The sequence below is a fragment of the Podarcis muralis genome, chromosome 16 (genome assembly GCF_964188315.1).
Source record: "Podarcis muralis chromosome 16, rPodMur119.hap1.1, whole genome shotgun sequence".
NCBI lineage: Eukaryota > Metazoa > Chordata > Lepidosauria > Squamata > Lacertidae > Podarcis > Podarcis muralis.
In genome coordinates this window covers 22,735,599-22,753,881 of record NC_135670.1, presented here as the reverse complement: position 1 = coordinate 22,753,881, position 18,283 = coordinate 22,735,599, and the positions used below count along the sequence as shown (strand labels likewise).

Genomic DNA, 18,283 nt, shown 5'->3' with positions numbered 1-18,283 from the left:
GGCTAATGCTGCAGGCATGAGCAGAAAGGGAAATCAGAGAGATACAAGTTGAGCAACACAAATTCCTCTACCATCCCATGTCCAACGCCTACACTGTCAGTAGATTTTGGATATATTGTGTAGGCTCAGTGCTCCCTCGCAGTATAGCCCCAGTTTACAAGTTCGAATCCGAATCTATGTGTTTTTTTAATAAACAAAAACAGGGTGTTTTCACTGCTTTAAGTCTATCCTCCTCTCTCTCTCCCTACCCCCCAGTCAGGGAGTGCCTCACCCATTCTGTGAACCTCTTGCGATTTTTAATCTGCCTACTGGCATACTGTTTGAAGGCCACCCACTCCCATTGTTCCAGGGTAGTGTACAGGATGTGTCATTTTCACTTCCTCATTTCTGACAGCAAAAGTGAAATTGACAAGCCCATTTGAAAAAAACAAAAACAAATCAATTCTGCGGAACTCCTTTACAGCCAACCAGGATCCACCTTCAATCTCAGGCTTCAACACAGAGCCCACAGCTGTCCCTGGGTGAGCTTCCACCACCAACCTTCCGGTTAACAGCTGGTCACACTGACCCATTATGTCGTAGGAGGTGCTTCTATTTCATATCTTTATCCTTTTCTGCTTCTGCTTCCCCCCTCAGGTGGTCTGAACCATCATATTGCTTGCTGGTGTACAAAAGTGGCCAAAAGCAGCTTCACTCCATAGTGGAGTGTGGCTATTTCCGCATCTTAACACCTGCTTTTACCCTGAAAAAAGCAGCTACTGTATTTTTCGCTCTATAAGATGTACCAGACCATAAGACGCACCTAGTTTTTGGAGGAGGAAAACAAGAAAAAAAATATTCTGAATCTCAAAAGCCAGAACAACAAGAGGGATCGCTGCACAGCAATCCCTCTTGCTGTTCTGGCTTCTGGGATAGCTGTGCAGCCTGCATTCGCTCCATAAGACGCACACACATTTCCCCTTACTTTTTAGGAGGGAAAAAGTGAGTCTTATAGAGCAAAAAATACGATATTTTAAGTTGGGAAATGAGACTGTGGCAGCACCACTGATATACCCCACCCAAGGTCCATTTGTAAACCACTTGTGAGTCACAGCTCACTGAATGAAGCTCAGTAGTTTAGGTTCTGAAGTTAAAGGACCCAGTGCTCCTATCCTAGGAAGAGGGGGACGAGGCTCAACAGTACTCTTTCCCCCTTCACAGCAAGGCATCTTGTTCCTATAACTCATAAAGGTTAGACATGGCAGGCTACTCACTTGGTCACCTGTAGGGAAAACAAAACAAAAAAGCAATCACTTCTCCACATGATCCAACAGGGAATCATTTGGGAAGTGGAAAAGACAGCATCTCCACTTCAGCATGCATTCAAGTTTTTAATGTGCCACAAATGACTATACATCCATATGCACTGGCAAGCAGGCTGGTAAACTAAACCAGGTGTGAGGAAGCTTTGGCCCTCCAGATGTTGCTGAATGGCAACTCTCACCATCCCTAAACACTCGCAGTGCTCTCTAGGGCTGATGGGAGCTGTCATTCAGCAACATCTGGAGGTTGAAAGTTCCCCACACCTGATCTAAACAGCCATGGCTCCTCCTTCCCCCACCACAGGGGCTTTTGAAGCACCCTTTGTCCTGAGGGTAGCAGAAAAAGAAGCCGAAAAACAGCTGCTTCAAAACTCCCCCCCCCCATTTGCATGTATACGTAATTTTTATTGTCTCGTTTTGTTGTACAAATATTATTGTAAACTGCTTTGCAGGATCCATTTGACAAAAAGTATATAAATGCCTTATAGAAATATAATAAATTATCCGCGGGTTTATTTGTAAGGCTGGGTTATATTTTAATTGCTGGGTGGCTATGAAAGGAAGGCTGCCCTATGGGAAATATCGCTATCGAGACATGCTTTTTACAGCGTCACGTGGGTAAGTGAACAGTGCCAACTGTCTGGGATGGGCCAGGTGTTGGCTGCTAGCCAGCTTACCACCTTTCCACAGTGACCCTGCTCTCACCAAAACAGGTATACCTACTCTCACACAAGAGATGTTGGAATGCAATACACGTCTCATTTGCAAGGTGTGCATTAATCATTCCTCAGGCTCGCCCACCCCAGAGTGTCACGGGTTACGTGGCTTCTTCCCCCCACATTTACTTCAGTTCAGAGGATATCATGCTCTTCAGTTCCAAAAAAAATCATGCTGAAGGGAATGTTTCCTCCTGGATCAATTGTCTTCTTTCAGAATGGGGAGGAAGCAGGCCACAGAGTCAAAGCCATACAAAGCAAAACAAAACAGTTGCTGCTTCTGTGGCGCAGCAGAAAAAATGCTTTACAATCATTAACCTGCCTCACGGTCAACTGAGAGAAGGGTAATTATCCAAGACAACTGCCTAGTGTCTTTGAACATGATCATCTATGCTTTACAGCAGACCAGCCCCTGAGAGGGAAAACTGCTTTGGGGAAGCCCAGTTCCAGGCTGGCTCAGATAGAGTAAAGGGACACAGACTGCAACTTAAGGAGCTTACATAAGAAGTCAAAACATCTTATGATGGAGGGCACCCCCTCCAAAACAGTGCATGAAGACTTGAGGAAAGAGGTTGATTTTAAGAGGCCCCATATAGCAAGCCCTAGCCTACTGCCACCACCCACCCAGTGGAGACTGGGATGAAGGTATCCCAGAGAAGGGGCATTTGGCAATCAAGATCCATTCCCCAAGCCATAACATCTGCATTCCTAAAGCCTGCCTTACTCTGCTACCCTCAGATAAAGCTCCTCTTGACTTCAAAACAAGAATACTCCCTGCACTGCAATTCCCATGTCATCCAGGATCAGAAACAAGGGGGTGGTGGTTTCACCCTGGTCACCCTCAGGCACTTGTGGCCCAGATGCCCCTAGACTGGGTTTGCTGCCTAAAGCCTCTATCCCTCAGTTGTTTCAATATCTCAGAAGGGCTCTGGTACTGTTAAGAGGGGAAGTTCAGCAGCAGCAACTTCTCACTACTGTTGAACTGAGACAATTTCCATTTTTCCTCCACCCCTCACTGGGAAGAACAGGGGAGGCCTCCCCTAAATCTGGCAATCCAAAATCTACACATCCTTCCCATTCCATGCCTTAGTACTCAGTCCCTAAACAAGTTTCCAGACTCAAGAGTGCTAAGCAGAGAGAGGGAGAATAAAAAGTGTGAAAACCCAAACTCATGAAAAGTGCCTTCTACTCAACCATACCCTGAGACATCCCAGGGAGAAGCTGGATAGGAGGCTTCAACCAAGTAGGCTTGGCTCCATTTTATTCTGGACCACAGTGGAGTTTAAAGTAACAAGAGGTCCTCAGAATCCCTTTAATCACACATCTCTCCAAGCCAGGTGGTGGGACACACCCCAATCTAGGCAGGCTGGAGCCCTGGTACCTCTCTGAAGGCAACAGACATCTGTAGCCAAAAGCGATATTCTTCAGCCTCGGGTCATCCTCAGACACAATTAGACTCCAACTCTCAAAAGCAAATGAACCTCTGCCCATGGGGAAAGCTTCCTCCAGCCCATCTGAGGTTACATAAATAGGAAGCTCTTTGTGCTTTACTACCAAAGCAATTGCTTACCCACCTCTCTCCTGCCTAGAAACAACTTTTAACACGGCCCACAAAAGCAAGAATATCCCTGCCCATGGAAAGAGGACCCCTGGCCATCTGGATTACACATGCATATACAGTAGCTCCCACCGACCGTTCTCCCTTCACAGGGCTCACCGTTAGGGCTCATTCCTCTGGGATGCAGACAGCACCCCTCCCCACCCTGGCTGCTGGGGATTACAGAAATTTACAGCCACTGGTTGTCCAGCCTCACCCACCCAGCCTGCCAGCCAGCAAAATTCCCAGAAAGGCAAGAGTGCTCCTGCCCATGGCAAAAATGCATCAGCGTCACTGGGCTTAGAGAAACTTGCCCTTGCCACTCCGGGAAGGGAGACAAGCCAATTTCCCCAAAAGGCAACAGGGGTTACAGTGGTACCCCGCAAGACGAATGCCTCGCAAGACGGAAAACCCGCAAGACGAAAGGGTTTTCTGTTTTGGAGGCGCTTCGCAAGACGAATTTCCCTATGGGCTTGCATCGCAAGACGAAAGCCCATAGGGAAATGCTGGCGGTCGGGAGCAAAGACTTTCGCCCACAGCCGGCCTTCAGAAGAGGACCTCTTCTGAAGGCCGGCGGGGGGGCAAAAGTCTTTGCTCCCCCCCGCCTGCCTTCCCCCCGCCTGCCGGGGGCGATCTTAAAATGCTGGCGGGCGGGAGCGAAGCGCTGCCGACCCCCTGCATTTTAAAATCTCCCCGTGTCCCGGGGAGGTTTTAAAATGCTTGGGGTCGGGAGCGAAGCGCTGCCGACCCCCAGCATTTTAAAATCTCCCCGTGTCCCGGGGAGGTTTTAAAATGCTGGGGGTCGGGAGCGAAGCGCTGCCGACCCCCTGCATTTTAAAATCTCCCCGTGTCCCGGGGAGGTTTTAAAATGCTTGGGGTCGGGAGCGAAGCGCTGCCGACCCCCAGCATTTTAAAATCTCCCCGTGTCCCGGGAAGGTTTTAAAATGCTGGGGGTCGGGAGCGAAGCGCTGCCGACCCCCTGCATTTTAAAATCTCCCCGTGTCCCGGGGAGGTTTTAAAATGCTGGGGGTCGGGAGCGAAGCGCTGCCGACCCCCTGCATTTTAAAATCTCCCCGTGTCCCGGGGAGATTTTAAAATGCAGGGGGTCGGCAGCGCTTCGCTCCCGACCCCCAGCATTTTAAAACCTTCCCGGGACACGGGGAGATTTTAAAATGCTGGGGGTCGGCAGCGCTTCGCTCCCGACCCCCAGCATTTTAAAACACTGTTCCGAAGGGGGGGGGGACACCTGCCCCAGCCGCCCCACTTCGGAAAGCTGTTCCGAAGCGGGGAGGGGGGGCGCGGACATCTGCCCCAGCCGCCCCACTTCGGAAAGCTGTTCCGAAGCGGGGAGGGGGGGCGGGGACATCTGCCCCAGCCGCCCCACTTCGGAAAGCTGTTCCGAAGCGGGGAGGGGGGGCGGGGACATCTGCCCCAGCCGCCCCACTTCGGAAAGCTGTTCCGAAGCGGGGAGGGGGGGCGGGGACATCTGCCCCAGCCGCCCCACTTCGGAAAGCTGTTCCGAAGCGGGGAGGGGGGGCGGGGACATCTGCCCCAGCCGCCCCACTTCGGAAAGCTGTTCCGAAGCGGGGAGGGGGGGCGGGGACATCTGCCCCAGCCGCCCCACTTCGGAAAGCTGTTCCGAAGCGGGGAGGGGGGGCGGGGACATCTGCCCCAGCCGCCCCACTTCGGAAAGCTGTTCCGAAGCGGGGAGGGGGGGCGGGGACATCTGCCCCAGCCGCCCCACTTCGGAAAGCTGTTCCGAAGCGGGGAGGGGGGGCGGGGACATCTGCCCCAGCCGCCCCACTTCGGAAAGCTGTTCCGAAGCGGGGAGGGGGGGCGGGGACATCTGCCCCAGCCGCCCCACTTCGGAAAGCTGTTCCGAAGCGGGGAGGGGGGGCGGGGACATCTGCCCCAGCCGCCCCACTTCGGAAAGCTGTTCCGAAGCGGGGAGGGGGGGCGGGGACATCTGCCCCAGCCGCCCCACTTCGGAAAGCTGTTCCGAAGCGGGGAGGGGGGGCGGGGACATCTGCCCCAGCCGCCCCACTTCGGAAAGCTGTTCCGAAGCGGGGAGGGGGGGCGGGGACATCTGCCCCAGCCGCCCCACTTCGGAAAGCTGTTCCGAAGCGGGGAGGGGGGGCGGGGACATCTGCCCCAGCCGCCCCACTTCGGAAAGCTGTTCCGAAGTGGGGAGGGGGGGCGGGGACACCTGCCCCAGCCGCCCCACTTCGGAAAGCTGTTCCGAAGTGGGGAGGGGGGGCGGGGACATCTGCCCCAGCCGCCCCACTTCGGAAAGCTGTTCCGAAGCGGGGCGGGGGCGGGAACACCTTCTGAAGGCGGGTGGGGGGTGAAAGTCTTTGTCCCCCCTGCCTGCCTTCCCAGGGGCTTTTAAATCGCCTCGGACAGCGGAGAAGTCCTCCGCTGTCCCGGGGTTTTTTAAAATGCTGGGGGTGGGAAGAAAAGCCCTTGTTCCCCCCCCCCCAGCCTTCAGAAGAGGTCCGGGGACAGACTGTCCCCGGACTTGGTCTGAAGGCGGTTTCCCTAGGAACGCATTAATTGATTTTCAATGCATTCCTATGGGAAACCGTGCATCGCAAGACGAAAAAACCGCAAGACGAAGAGACTTGCGGAACGAATTAATTTCGTCTTGCGAGGCACCACTGTATAACTCTTGGGTGCAAACTCCAGCCCACTGGGATGTGTGTGTGTTACAGAAACTTAGTCACCAGCTGTTCACCCTCACCCACACCTACCCACCCCCAGGAGTGGCACAAGCCAGCTCCCAAACAGGGAAGAGCACCCTTGCCCACAGACAGAGCGCCTCTACACCACAAACATATAGCTACCACTTGCAGTTTCCCTTCCACAGGGTTTTCCTACCACAGCTCATCATTCTTGGCACAGAGAGTGCCTCCTGACCATGGCAAGAGTGCCCTGCTAAGTGTGTGCGCGTGAGTGTATGTGAGAGACAGAAACTTCCACCTACCACCCTCCCCAAGAACATGGGATGCCAACTTGAATAAAATACAGTGGTACCTCGGGTTAAGAACTTGATTTGTTCTGGAGGTCCGTTCTTAACTTGAAACTGTTCTTCACCTGAAGCACCACTTTAGCTAATGGGGCCTCCTGCTGCCACGCCGCCGGGGCACGATTTCTGTTCTCATCCTGAAGCAAAGTTCTTAACCCGAGGTACTATTTCTGGGTTAGCGGAGTCTGTAACCTGAAGCGTCTGTAACCTGAAGCGTATGTAACCCGAGGTACCACTGTATTGGGAGAGGCAAGTAAGCCCCACCCCGTATAATCGATCGTATGGTGCTTTGCACGCGCACACCATTCCTAAGGCAATGTCCATCAACTTTGGGGGTGGGGGCGGCCCCCTCAAATATTTTATTTGGGGAGGCGGCGGCGAAGGAACCTATGCCAATAACAGAGACAGGCCAATCTCCGGGGAATGGCAACAGTGCCCCTGCGCATGGCGAGAGCGCCTCTGCCGCACTTGAGGCTACTACAAAGAGGTGGGACACCACTTGCCTCCTGATTCTGGCCGGCCACTCCCGGGCTCGAGGCGAGCCCATACCCACCCACACCCGAAAGGGGCAAGAGTGCCCCTGCCCATGGCAAGAGCGCCCAGCGCGCACTCCCCCCCCCCCCCGCCGCCGCTGCCACTCACGGCGCCTCCTGCTCTGGTCTGTCTCCGCCGTCGGCGACGAGGAAGCCGAACTTGTCGACGCGGCGCTCGCCGTCGGAGCTGCTGCCGCCGCCGCCCAAGGAGCTCCGCGAGTCCATCTCGCTGGCCGCTGCCGCCGACGCCGCCTCGTCTTCGGCAGCGTCGTCGTCCTCCTCCGCCTCGGCCAGGGGTCCGCGGGGCGCAGAGCCCATGCCGCCGGCCTGGGCGGCGGAGGCAGCCTCCCCGTCGTCGTCGCCGCCGCCGCTTCCTCCCGCTCGGCTCTTGGCCATACGCGGCCGCCTCAGCGGGAAGGAAGGGGCGCCGCCATCGGACGAAACCCACAGACTATCCGGCCGGGCCGTCTCTCCCTCAGCCGATCCGGCCACACCCATTGGCTGAGCCATCGCTCCCAAGCCCGCCCCTACGCAGCCGGCATTGGCTCTCGGGCGCGGGCGAGGGCCGGCGGCCTCGCAGGCCTCTTGAATGGAAAATGGGCGGGAAAGGGAGGGCGAGCCGGCAAAGCTCTTGGCCGTCCGAGCTGCCAATCAATCAAAGGCTTAAAGAACCCCCCTCCTCCTGCTTCTCAACCCCCCAATCCAGTTGACCAGGAGGAGCGCGGTGTTTCCTCCTCCGCACCCGCCTCCCCTCCTCCACACTCCTCTTCCATTCACTTTCCACGTAGGACAAAACTTGGAGAAACGCGGAAGGGGCGGGAGGTGGAGGCGGTGAAGGAGGTGTTTTCCAGTGTTACGGGCCTGTGCAATAGTGCAGCTCAAACGTATTCAACAGAATGGATTAAATTTAAGGAATACTTAGTTAAATATGTTAAGTTAAATTAACTGAAAATTGCTTGCAGATACTTAATTGGCTTAGGATTTTATTTATGTTAAGTGATGAAGTAATATGTTTAATTTCATAATGTGAAGATCTAAGGATGTTAAATTTTATAAGAACTGTGATTTGGAAAACCATTAAAAGGATATGCAATGAAATTCAACCAAGGGAAGTCACTTAACAATGTTAATAAGTGTAATTTTCAATAAGGCTATGATTTATGTTTGTTTGTTTTATCTGTTTGTTTATAATGTTGTGAAAACCAATAATTTTTTTTTTTTGAAAAAAACACACAAACGTATTCATCAGCAGGCTGCAATCCTATATCCACTTTTTTTGGGGGGGGGAGAGTAAGCCCCATTGAATTCAATGGAACTGATTTCAGTGTAGGCATTCATGGGATTACTTTGTCCCGCTTCGGACAGGCGGTTATGTAGAGGAGATGCAAGTCCTGTTGGCTTCTGTAATACAGCAGCGTTTATAAACCATCAAAAACATACAGTATACTGTATCATCTCAAATGGTAAAAACAAGCCTGCTCAGCTATGTAGAATGCTGATGTGTCTTTTAATGTGTCCCCCTCCAAAAAATATTTTAATGCTTTCACTTTTTTATTCAAGGATCATCAATCAGCATTCAACAATCTCCCCCACTCTGCCCAACCAAAGCACCAAATGTCTATTTGATTACAATAAACTTTCACATAGTGATGTATGGAAGTGAGAGCTGGACCATCAAGAAGGCTGATCGCCGAAGAATTGATGCTTTTGAATTATGGTGCTGGAGAAGACTCTTGAGAGTCCCATGGACTGCAAGAAGATCAAACGCATCCATTCTTAAGGAAATCAGCCCTGAGTGCTCACTGGAAGGACAGATCGTGAAGCTGAGGCTCCAGTACTTTGGCCACCTCATGAGAAGAGAAGACTCCCTGGAGAAGACACTGATGCTGGGAAAGATGGAGGGCACAAGGAGAAGGGGGCGACAGAGGACGAGATGGTTTGATAGTGTTTTCGAGGTTACCAGCATGAGTTTGACCAAACTGCGGGAAGTAGTGGAGGACAGAGGTGCCTGGCGTGCTCTGGTCCATGGGGTCACGAAGAGTCGGACACGACTAAACGACTAAACAACAACAACAACAACAACAAACTTTCACATCATTTCAGTTTTTAAACAAAAATATCATATGTTTTATTTCACTTTTAATTTATAATAAAAATAAATGGTAAATAAGTGTATACATTTCCTATAACCTGGGAGCATAGAATACTACCACTTCTCCTTTAACATAAAAAAACCCCTGATGGATGGGTTCAGATCCTACTGCTCATGCCATGTCAAAGAAAGTTTGGAGGACAGTCAAGAAGCTGCTAGACAATAACTTTCTGGTCTCTCTCAGGCAAAAGCAGAACAGATACAGGGAACTCCAGACAACAGCTAAATTCAAGTAAGTCCAGTACCATCTAGTGGCTAAATCATGTTGTTGTTTAGCCGTTTAGTCGTGTCCGACTCTTCGTGACCCCATGGACCAGAGCACACCAGGCACTCCTGTCTTCCACTGCCTCCCGCAGTTTGGTCAAACTCATGCTGGTAGCTTTGAGAACACTATCCAACCATCTCGTCCTCTGTCGTCCCCTTATCCTTCTGCCCTCCATCTTTCCCAACATCAGGGTCTTTTCCAGGGAGTCTTCTCTTCTCATGAGGTGGCCAAAGTATTGGAGCCTCAGCTTCAGGATCTGTCCTTCCAGTGAGCACTGATTTCCTTAAGAATGGATGCGTTTGATCTTCTTGCAGTCCATGGGACTCTCAAGAGTCTCCTCCAGCACCATAATTCAAAAGCATCAATTCTTCGGCGATCAGCCTTCTTTATGGTCCAGGTCTCACTTCCATACATCACTACTGGGAAAACCATAGCTTTAACTATACGGATCTTTGTCAGCAAGGTGATGTCTCTGCTTTTTAACATGCTGTCTAGGTTTGTCATCACTTTTCTCCCAAGAAGCAGGTGTCTTTTAATTTCGTGGCTGCTGTCACCATCTGCAGTGATCATGGAGCCCAAGAAAGTAAAATCTCTCACTGCCTCCATTTCTTCCCCTTCTATTTGCCAGGAGGTGATGGGACCAGTGGCCATGATCTTCATTTTTTTGATGTTGCACTTCAAACCATATTTTGCGCTCTCCTCTTTCACCCTCATTAAAAGGTACTAAATCATATACCAACAATATATACACAGCTAGGTCGCAGAAATGTTTGGCTGCCACCCCCACTTTCAGTAGGAAAGCTTAAGGTAAAGGTACCCCTGCCCGTACGGGCCAGTCTTAACAGATTCTAGGGTTGTGCGCCCATCTCACTCTAGAGGCCGGGGGCCAGCGCTTCCGGGTCACGTGGCCAGTGTGACAAGCTGCATCTGGCGAGCCAGAAGCTGCACACGGAAACGCCGTTTACCTTCCCGCTAATAAGCGGTCCCTATTTATCTACTTGCACTTAAGAGTGCTTTCGAACTGCTAGGTTGGCAGGCGCTGGGACCGAGCAACGGGAGCGCACCCCGCCGCGGGGATTTGAACCGCCGACCTTTCGATTGGCAAGCCCTAGGCGCTGAGACTTTTACCCACAGCGCCACCCGCGTCCCTCTGCTTAGGAAAGCTTAGGCCATAATAAAATTGATAATTTCTAAGGTGCTGCAAAACTCTTTGTTGTTTAAGTACAAATGCACCACCCCAGTTGGCTCTGCCACCACCCCCTAACTGGCATAGGAAAACCTCCTACAAAGGGCACATTAAAACCATCTAGATCTCGGGGGGGGGGCAGCAGCAGCAGCAACAACAACAACAACAACAAGCCACTATGAGAATAGGATCCTGAACTAGATGGGACATTGGCCTCATCCAGCAGGCTCTTATGATGTTCTTCCTGGATTTCCTATTAACCGGAAATACTTAGGACTTGCATATATTTTATCAGGGAGAGAGGATATTGACAGGTGAGGGACACCATGAATGCAGCTTACAGCAGGATAGTTTTATCAGTCCTTTGCAGCATCCAAACGTAGGAGTCCACCGGATCAGACCAATGGCCCATCTAGTTCATCATCCTGTTCTCACACTGGCCAGTCAGGTGCTTCTGGGAAGCCTGCAAGAGGCGCAGGAGCACTCTCTCCTCTGTGGTTTCCTGCAAGAGGCATTCCTAGGCACGTTGAAGAACATAGTTATTGTGGCTATGAATTTGACCCATCTCTTTTTAAGGCCCTCTGAGTTGGAATGAGCACCCAAGTTTTCTTCTTGCTTTCAGGCAGGGCTCTTGCGACTTTCCCAACTGCACCACAGCCAGAAGTTCAGCAGGTTGAGTTTTTTCCTGCAAGCGCTCTCCCCAGCCTTCTGGCACAAGGATGGTGGCTGCGGAGTACATCAGTCCATTTTTCGAAAGAAATACAGTATTGATGGCTGCTGCCACCTTCTGGTGGCAGGCTAGCATTGGGTTGTGGGAGAGAAGGGAAGCAAGGCTCATTCCATCAGCTCTGCTGAAAGGCTGGCTTCATCAGGCCTCTTTGGCCACTGAATTGTTTCCAGCTGCTCCTTATAAGAGTAAAATATACTCAGAGTCGAGAGTGGATTTCATGATCTTTATTCAGCTCATAGTGGTGAGGAGGAATGGAAGTTCCCCCACAATATCTGCTTTATATACATTATTTACACAATGGGCTGCACATGATTGGCTAATTCCGGGATTCTCCTGTAGGCCAATCAGGTTGTGGATTCACTTCCACCTGGAGCTGGATTGGGTGGCTCCTGCGGACCAATCATACTGCTGCATTGTTCTAGGACCAATCAGACTGCTGCATTCTGAATCCTATTGTTCTAGGACCAATCAGACTGCTGCATTTTTTATCCTATTGTTCTAGGACCAATCAGACTGCTGCATTTTAGATCCTATTCAACTCAGTACATAACAAAGAGCTACTATTTAACTTTAAGAATGGGCACCTGACTTGTTTTTCCCCCTCTTCCCTCCATGCCCTTTTCCTTTTGTGCTATGGCTTTTAGAATGCAAGCCTGAAGGCAGAGACTGTCTTGTTTTTAACTGATTGTATGTGAGTTGCTCTGGGAGCCTTTTCTGGATGAAGAGTGGGGTACAAATGCTCTAAATCAGAAATGGGGAACCCCAGGTGCAGGGACCAAATATGAACCCGCCCCCCAGTTTCTCTGTCTGCCCCTTGGGACTCTCGCCAGCCAACCCCCTTTCGTCAACCCTGCTCACATGACCATTTAGTGTTTTTCTCCTGGCTAAGATGTATCTTTCAACTCTGAAGATGTCTTTCCTTGCCGGATGTACAGTGGTACCTTGGTTCTCAAACTTAATCTGTTCTGGAAGTCCGTTCGACTCCCAAAACCGTTTGAAAAGCAAGGCACGGTTTCCGATTGGCTGCAGAAGCTCCTTCCACTGAAGCACTAGCTGTGTCGGACGTTTGGCTTCCGACAAACTTTCACAAACCGGAACACGTATTTCCAGGTTTGCGGTATTTGGGAGCCAATTTGTTCAGCAACTAAGCCATCTGGAAACCAAGATACCAATGTATATAGCATTTGCATATGTTGCTCCACCCACTTTTCTCTCTGGCCTTGCCACCACTGGAATGAGGCCCCTGGAAAGTTTCCCAGAAGGGGCTGGGGCCCTTAGAGAGCCAGTGTGGTGTAGTGGTTAAGAGTGGTGGACTCGTAATCTGGTGAACCGGGTTCGCTTCCCCGCTCCTCCACATGCAGCTGCTGGGTGACCTTGGGCCAGTCACACTTCTTTGAAGTCTCTCAGCCTCACTCACCTCACAGAGTGTTTGTTGTGGGGGAGGAAGGGAAAGGAGAATGTTAGCCGCTTTGAGACTCCTTTGGGTAGTGATAAAGTGAGATATCAAATCCAAACTCCTCCTCCTCCTCCTCCTCTTCCTCCTCCTCCTCCTCCTCCTCCTCCTCCTCCTCTTCTTCTTCTTCTCCTTCTCCTCAGGGTGAACAGGGTACCCACCCCTGCTACAACCTAACCACCTGGAGACTTACAATGCTTCTATAATATCTGGATTTATTTACAGATATGCAAGTTGAGTATAAGACATCTTAATATGCCAGCATGGTCTTGCACATGAGATCGTCACCAAGAGGCACCCCAGCCACTCCAGGTGCTTTTTATTCACCAGAGCCCCCCAACCCAGCTCTGTCTGCAAAACTGCAGCTTCTGGCTGGGCTGGCCCTTCCATTGGCAAAGGGAGACAGCTGCCTCAGGCGGCAGATGCAGCAGGGTGAGCAGTGACAGCAAGATATTGGAGGAAGAGTGTGGACCACGTAGCCTGCTCTGTACTTCCCTAATGCTCTTGGGTGAAGTGAAAGGTGTTGTGCATCAGCACTGCTGAAGTAAGAGTCACTGCGTGGTTTAGTCAGCTTGAGCAAAGTTCTGCAGCAAAACAGGCCTGAGTTGTACACAGGGCCGGCCCTACAATGAGGTAGAGTGAAGCATCTGCCTCAGGCGGCAGATGCTGAGGTGCGGGGATGACTGCTATCAAGTGCAGCAGAAGATACTATCACCAGTATGGAAGTTAAGATTTGACTACCAGCCCTGCTGGCTTCTGCATCTGCTTTGCAGGAGGAAGACATCTTGCTCTTCGCCTCAGGCAGCAAAATGTATTGAGCCGGCCCTGGTTCTATTGGTTCTTTCTCAACCACAGATCCTGTTTATATCTCCCTTAGTTGAGAGGGGCAGGGGAAGATGTAGCATTGCAGGGAGCTGTGATTCCTGGATTGCAAAGGGTTGGACTAGATGACCATTTGGACCCCTTCCAACTGTACAATTGTATGTTTCTATGATTCCTCCAAATGGTTGTCACCTGCCAGCAATTTCCTAACCATTCCTGCGAGCCTTCAACCTTTCATTTCCCTAGCAAGAGATGGCGCCTGATAACTAGAGAAGGGGGATAAATTCAGCTCAGTTTGCCAGAGCCCTTTGAAATTCGCTCTGCTCAAAATTGTGCACTGCAAATGACGCTTTCAAAAGTGCATTTATTAGGGTAAAATGTGCATTGGTGAAAGATTTAACCTGGGGCTGTCTGCATGCAAGGGAGATGTTCAGCCACTGAGCTATGGACCTTCCTAGGTGATGCAAAACACTACTAAACCTTAGGCTGCGTAAATACAATCCTGGTAGCCACACACACAATGTAACAGTCTGTTTTTGATAATGTGACTTCCATTTCAAACACAATTCAACATATAAGTGTAATTCCATAGACCAACACATAATGCAAACAGAACATATCAAGAGAAATTTTGTTGCATGTTTCCATCATACAAGAATATGGTATGTAAACTTGTTGTTTAACGGGTATGTTTTGTTACTTAGTTTGTATAAGGCTTATGTCATATCGTGTTTATTTAATTTAGAGTATGCACGGCTGATGAAGCCTGATTGGGTGAAACAAGGTATTATCCTGGAATCCTTGTCGTGCCATACTTTCAAGTTTTCCATCTGATCCGATATCTACATACAAGGAATGTTAGAATCGTCAAAGCAGCGATACCATAAGATAAGCATAGCATGTTGTGGTTATTACCGATATTGCCGATTTAGGAACCAAATGGACTTTATCTCCTGACCATCCATCAGACTTTAATTTATCTTGATATGTTCTGTTTGCATGATGTGCTGGTCTATGGAATTACACTTTGTGAGATATTATATGTTGAATTGTGTTTGAAATAGAAGATACACAGTCAAAAACAGCCTGTTACGTTGTGTGTGGGCAGGTAAGACAGTCAGCGGAGGAGAATAACCTAGGAGTGCAAAGTCCCTCTGCAACTTAACAGAAGGAAGAAGGACGTGTGTAAACTGCCCTGTTTTTCCCATCCCAAGGTGGAGCAGTACATTTTCTCCCTCGCTCCCATCAGTAAGTGGAGACAAATTGATGCTGTTTAAAAATTGATCAATTTCCTGCTAAATGGCTGCATCGCATCATTGGCTTTGAAAAGTGCTTTATCAGGCACATGCGTGAGATCCCTCTGTCTCTCCCTCTCCTCTCTGAAACCCCTTGATAACAAGAATGTCATTTCTACCAGGTCTGGTGTCACCATGCATTATCTTTTAAGAGCTTGACACCCCAGGCAGATTTACTGGAAAGCGATGCCTGCTCTGTCCTAGGTTTGGGCTTACGTAGGTAGGCGAAGTGGTAGAGCAACTGCTTCACATCCAGGTTCAACCCCTGGCATCCCCAGGTAGGGTCTGGAGAGATGCTGCCAGTCGGTGTTGGCAATACTAAGCAAGATGGGCCAATAGCCTATCTCAGTATAGAATTCAATATTAGGAATGGTGTGGCTCAATGGGTTGAGCGTCTGCTTTGCATGCAGAAGGTCTCAGGTTCAACCCCCAGCATCCCCAGGTGAGACCCCCCCCTTGCCTGAAAGTCTGGAGAGATGCTGCCAGTCGGTGTTGGCAATACTAAGCAAGATGGGCCAATAGCCTATCTCAGTATAGAATTCAATATTAGGAATGGTGTGGCTCAATGGGTTGAGTGTCTGCTTTGCATGCAGAAGGTCTCAGCATCCCCAGGTAGGGTTGGGAGAGACCCCCCCCCCTTGCCTGAAAGTCTGGAGAGATGCTGCCAGTCGGTGCTGGCAATACTAAGCAAGATGGGCTATTAGTCTATCTCAGTATAGAATTCAGTATTAGGAATGGTGTGGCTCAATGGGTTGAGTGTCTGCTTTGCATGCAGAAGGTCTCAGGTTCAACCCCCCAGCTTCTCCAGGTAGGATTGGGAGAGATCCCTTGTCTGAAACCTGGGACAGTTGCTGCCAGTCATGGTTGGCAGTGCTGGGCTGAATGGACCAGTGGTATGACTTAGTAATAAAGCACCTTCCTATGTCCTTATATGCAACTAACTGGCTGTCACAGAGTGAGTTGGTCAGTAAATCACACAGATCAGAGTTGGTGTTAACTCTTTATTAGCAAAAACACGATCTTCATAGACTTGTCTGAGTGTCAGACCTAATGAGCATAGCAGCTCATTCCCAGTAGGTCTTACTCCATGAAATCAGTTGCCAAGACCTCCCCATAGCTGCCTGTATCTCTTCCTCCCCAGGTCCCATTCCCCCCCCCCCCCAGCAATCAGAGACTGTGCTCTTCCCATTTCGCACCTCTTCTGGTTCTGGGGTTGGTGGGGGGAGGGAGCTTGTCACAGCAGGAAGGGGAGGCACCCATGACTCTTCACCAGTCTGACTCATCTCTGCCTCTTGGCCCCCCTCCTCCCATTAGCCTGCTTCAGCTTCTGCCTCTGATTCTGGACTGCTCTCTGCCACAGACTCTCCCTTCTCACTGAGCCCTGTTACCCCTTCGGCTTCCGACACCTCCTCTTCCCATCTTCTCCCTCTGACCACTCATCGTTGTCCCACCACCACCACTCCCTGGGCTCTGAGTCTTCTTCCCTTGGGGGTTCCCCAACTGGTTCCTTCCACCATTTCTCTGCGTCCAACCAGCAGCGATGATGACCACTATTGTAACTTGACTGCAACTGACTGGTGAGATTTCATTCCGTTTCCTATGTTTTTGCATAGCTGCCCATCCAAATCCTTCAGCACTGGGTGGCCTACCTATCTAAATGAATTAACAACAAAAATGGCCAGCTCTTACACCAGTTATTTCTTTAGTGATCACTCATAGCTGAGTAAGATTGACTTTTTTGTCTCCTAAGAACTCTCAGCACCCTCAACAAACTACAACCCCCAGGATCCTTTGGGAGAAGCCACGACTGCTTAAAGAAGTATCACGGTGGATGGTGTGAATGTGGCCATAGAGAAGTCCCCAACCTTCAGTAATGCTAGTGCAAAGCTATTATACTTTCAGCAGAAACCCCTGAGATCAAATCAGTCTGTCTTGGAGAGCGCCAAGGAGAAGGTGGAGGAGCTGCTTCAGGATTAATGGGCAAATTGGCAAGGAAATGAGCCCGATGGATCTGTGCCTTTTCTTGGAGATCAAGAAACGTCTGTCGGATCAGCATTTCTGTTTTGTTTCACAGCAAGAGGAAAGTGTGGCGACAGGCAGAGGCATCATCATGATGACAGTGTTGGCTGAGGGATTGGATGGAGTCCAAGCCAGGGTTCAGATCCTCCACTCAGTCGTGGCGCTTACGTGGTGTTCATCAGTATGCGGATGATACCCAGCGCTACCTCTCTTTTAAATCAGAACCAGTGAAGGCGGTGAAGGTCCTGTGTGAGTGTCTGGAGGTGGTTGGAGGATGGATGGCGGCTAACAGACTGAGGTTGAATCCTGACAAGTCAGAAGTACTGTTTTTGGGGGACAGGGAGCGGGTGGGGGGTGGAGGATTCCCTGGTCCTGAATGGGGTAACTGTGCCCCTGAAGAACCAGGTGCGCAGCCTGGGAGTCATTTTGGACTCACAGCTGTCCATGGAAGTGCAGGTCAATTCTGTGTCCAAGGCAGCTGTCTACCAACTCCATCTGGTACGCGGGCTAGGACCTTCCCTGCCCGTGGACTGTCTCAGCAGAGTGGTGCATGATCTAGTTATCTCCCGCTTGGACTACTGCAATGCGCTCTATGTGGGGCTACCTTTGAAGGTGACCCGGAAACTACAACTAATCCAAAATGCAGCAGCTAGACTGGTGACTGGGAGCGGCCGCCGAGACCATATAACACTGGTCTTGAAAGACCTACATTGGTTCCCAGTACGTTTCCGAGCACAATTCAAAGTGTTGGTGCTCACCTTTAAAGCCCTAAACGGCCTCGGTCCAGTATACCTGAAGGAGCGTCTCCACCCCCATCGTTCTAGCCGGACACTGCGGTCCAGCACCGAGTGCCTTCTGGCGGTTCCCTCACTGCGAGAAATGAGGTTACAGGGAACCAGGCAAAGGGCCTTCTCGGTAGTGGCGCCCACCCTGTAGAACATCCTCCCATCAGATGTTAAGGAAGTAAACAACTATCTGACTTTTAGAAAACATGTGAAGGCAGCCTTGTTTAAGGAAGTTTTTAATGTTTGATGTTTCATTGTGCTTTATTCTGCTTTTAATTCTGTTGGGAGTTCCCCAGATGGGTGGGGTATCAATATATTATTATTATTATTATTATTATTATTATTATTATTATTATTATTATTACTATTACTATTGTGTGACCCTGGGCCAGTCATAAGACCAT

At 50.3% G+C, this 18,283-nt stretch overlaps 1 protein-coding gene across 1 annotated transcript in view; it reads right to left on the bottom strand.

The window, feature by feature from the left end:
- Positions 1–7,822, bottom strand: part of TBC1D10A (TBC1 domain family member 10A) — a 39,090-nt gene extending 31,268 nt beyond the window's left edge. Inside the window, exon 1 of the mRNA XM_028709726.2 lies at positions 7,282–7,822. Within this exon, the coding sequence (XP_028565559.2) occupies positions 7,282–7,682 (401 nt within the window). The 5' untranslated portion in view covers positions 7,683–7,822. The remainder of the gene's footprint in view (positions 1–7,281) is intronic.
- Between the last annotated feature and the right edge of the window lie 10,461 nt (positions 7,823–18,283).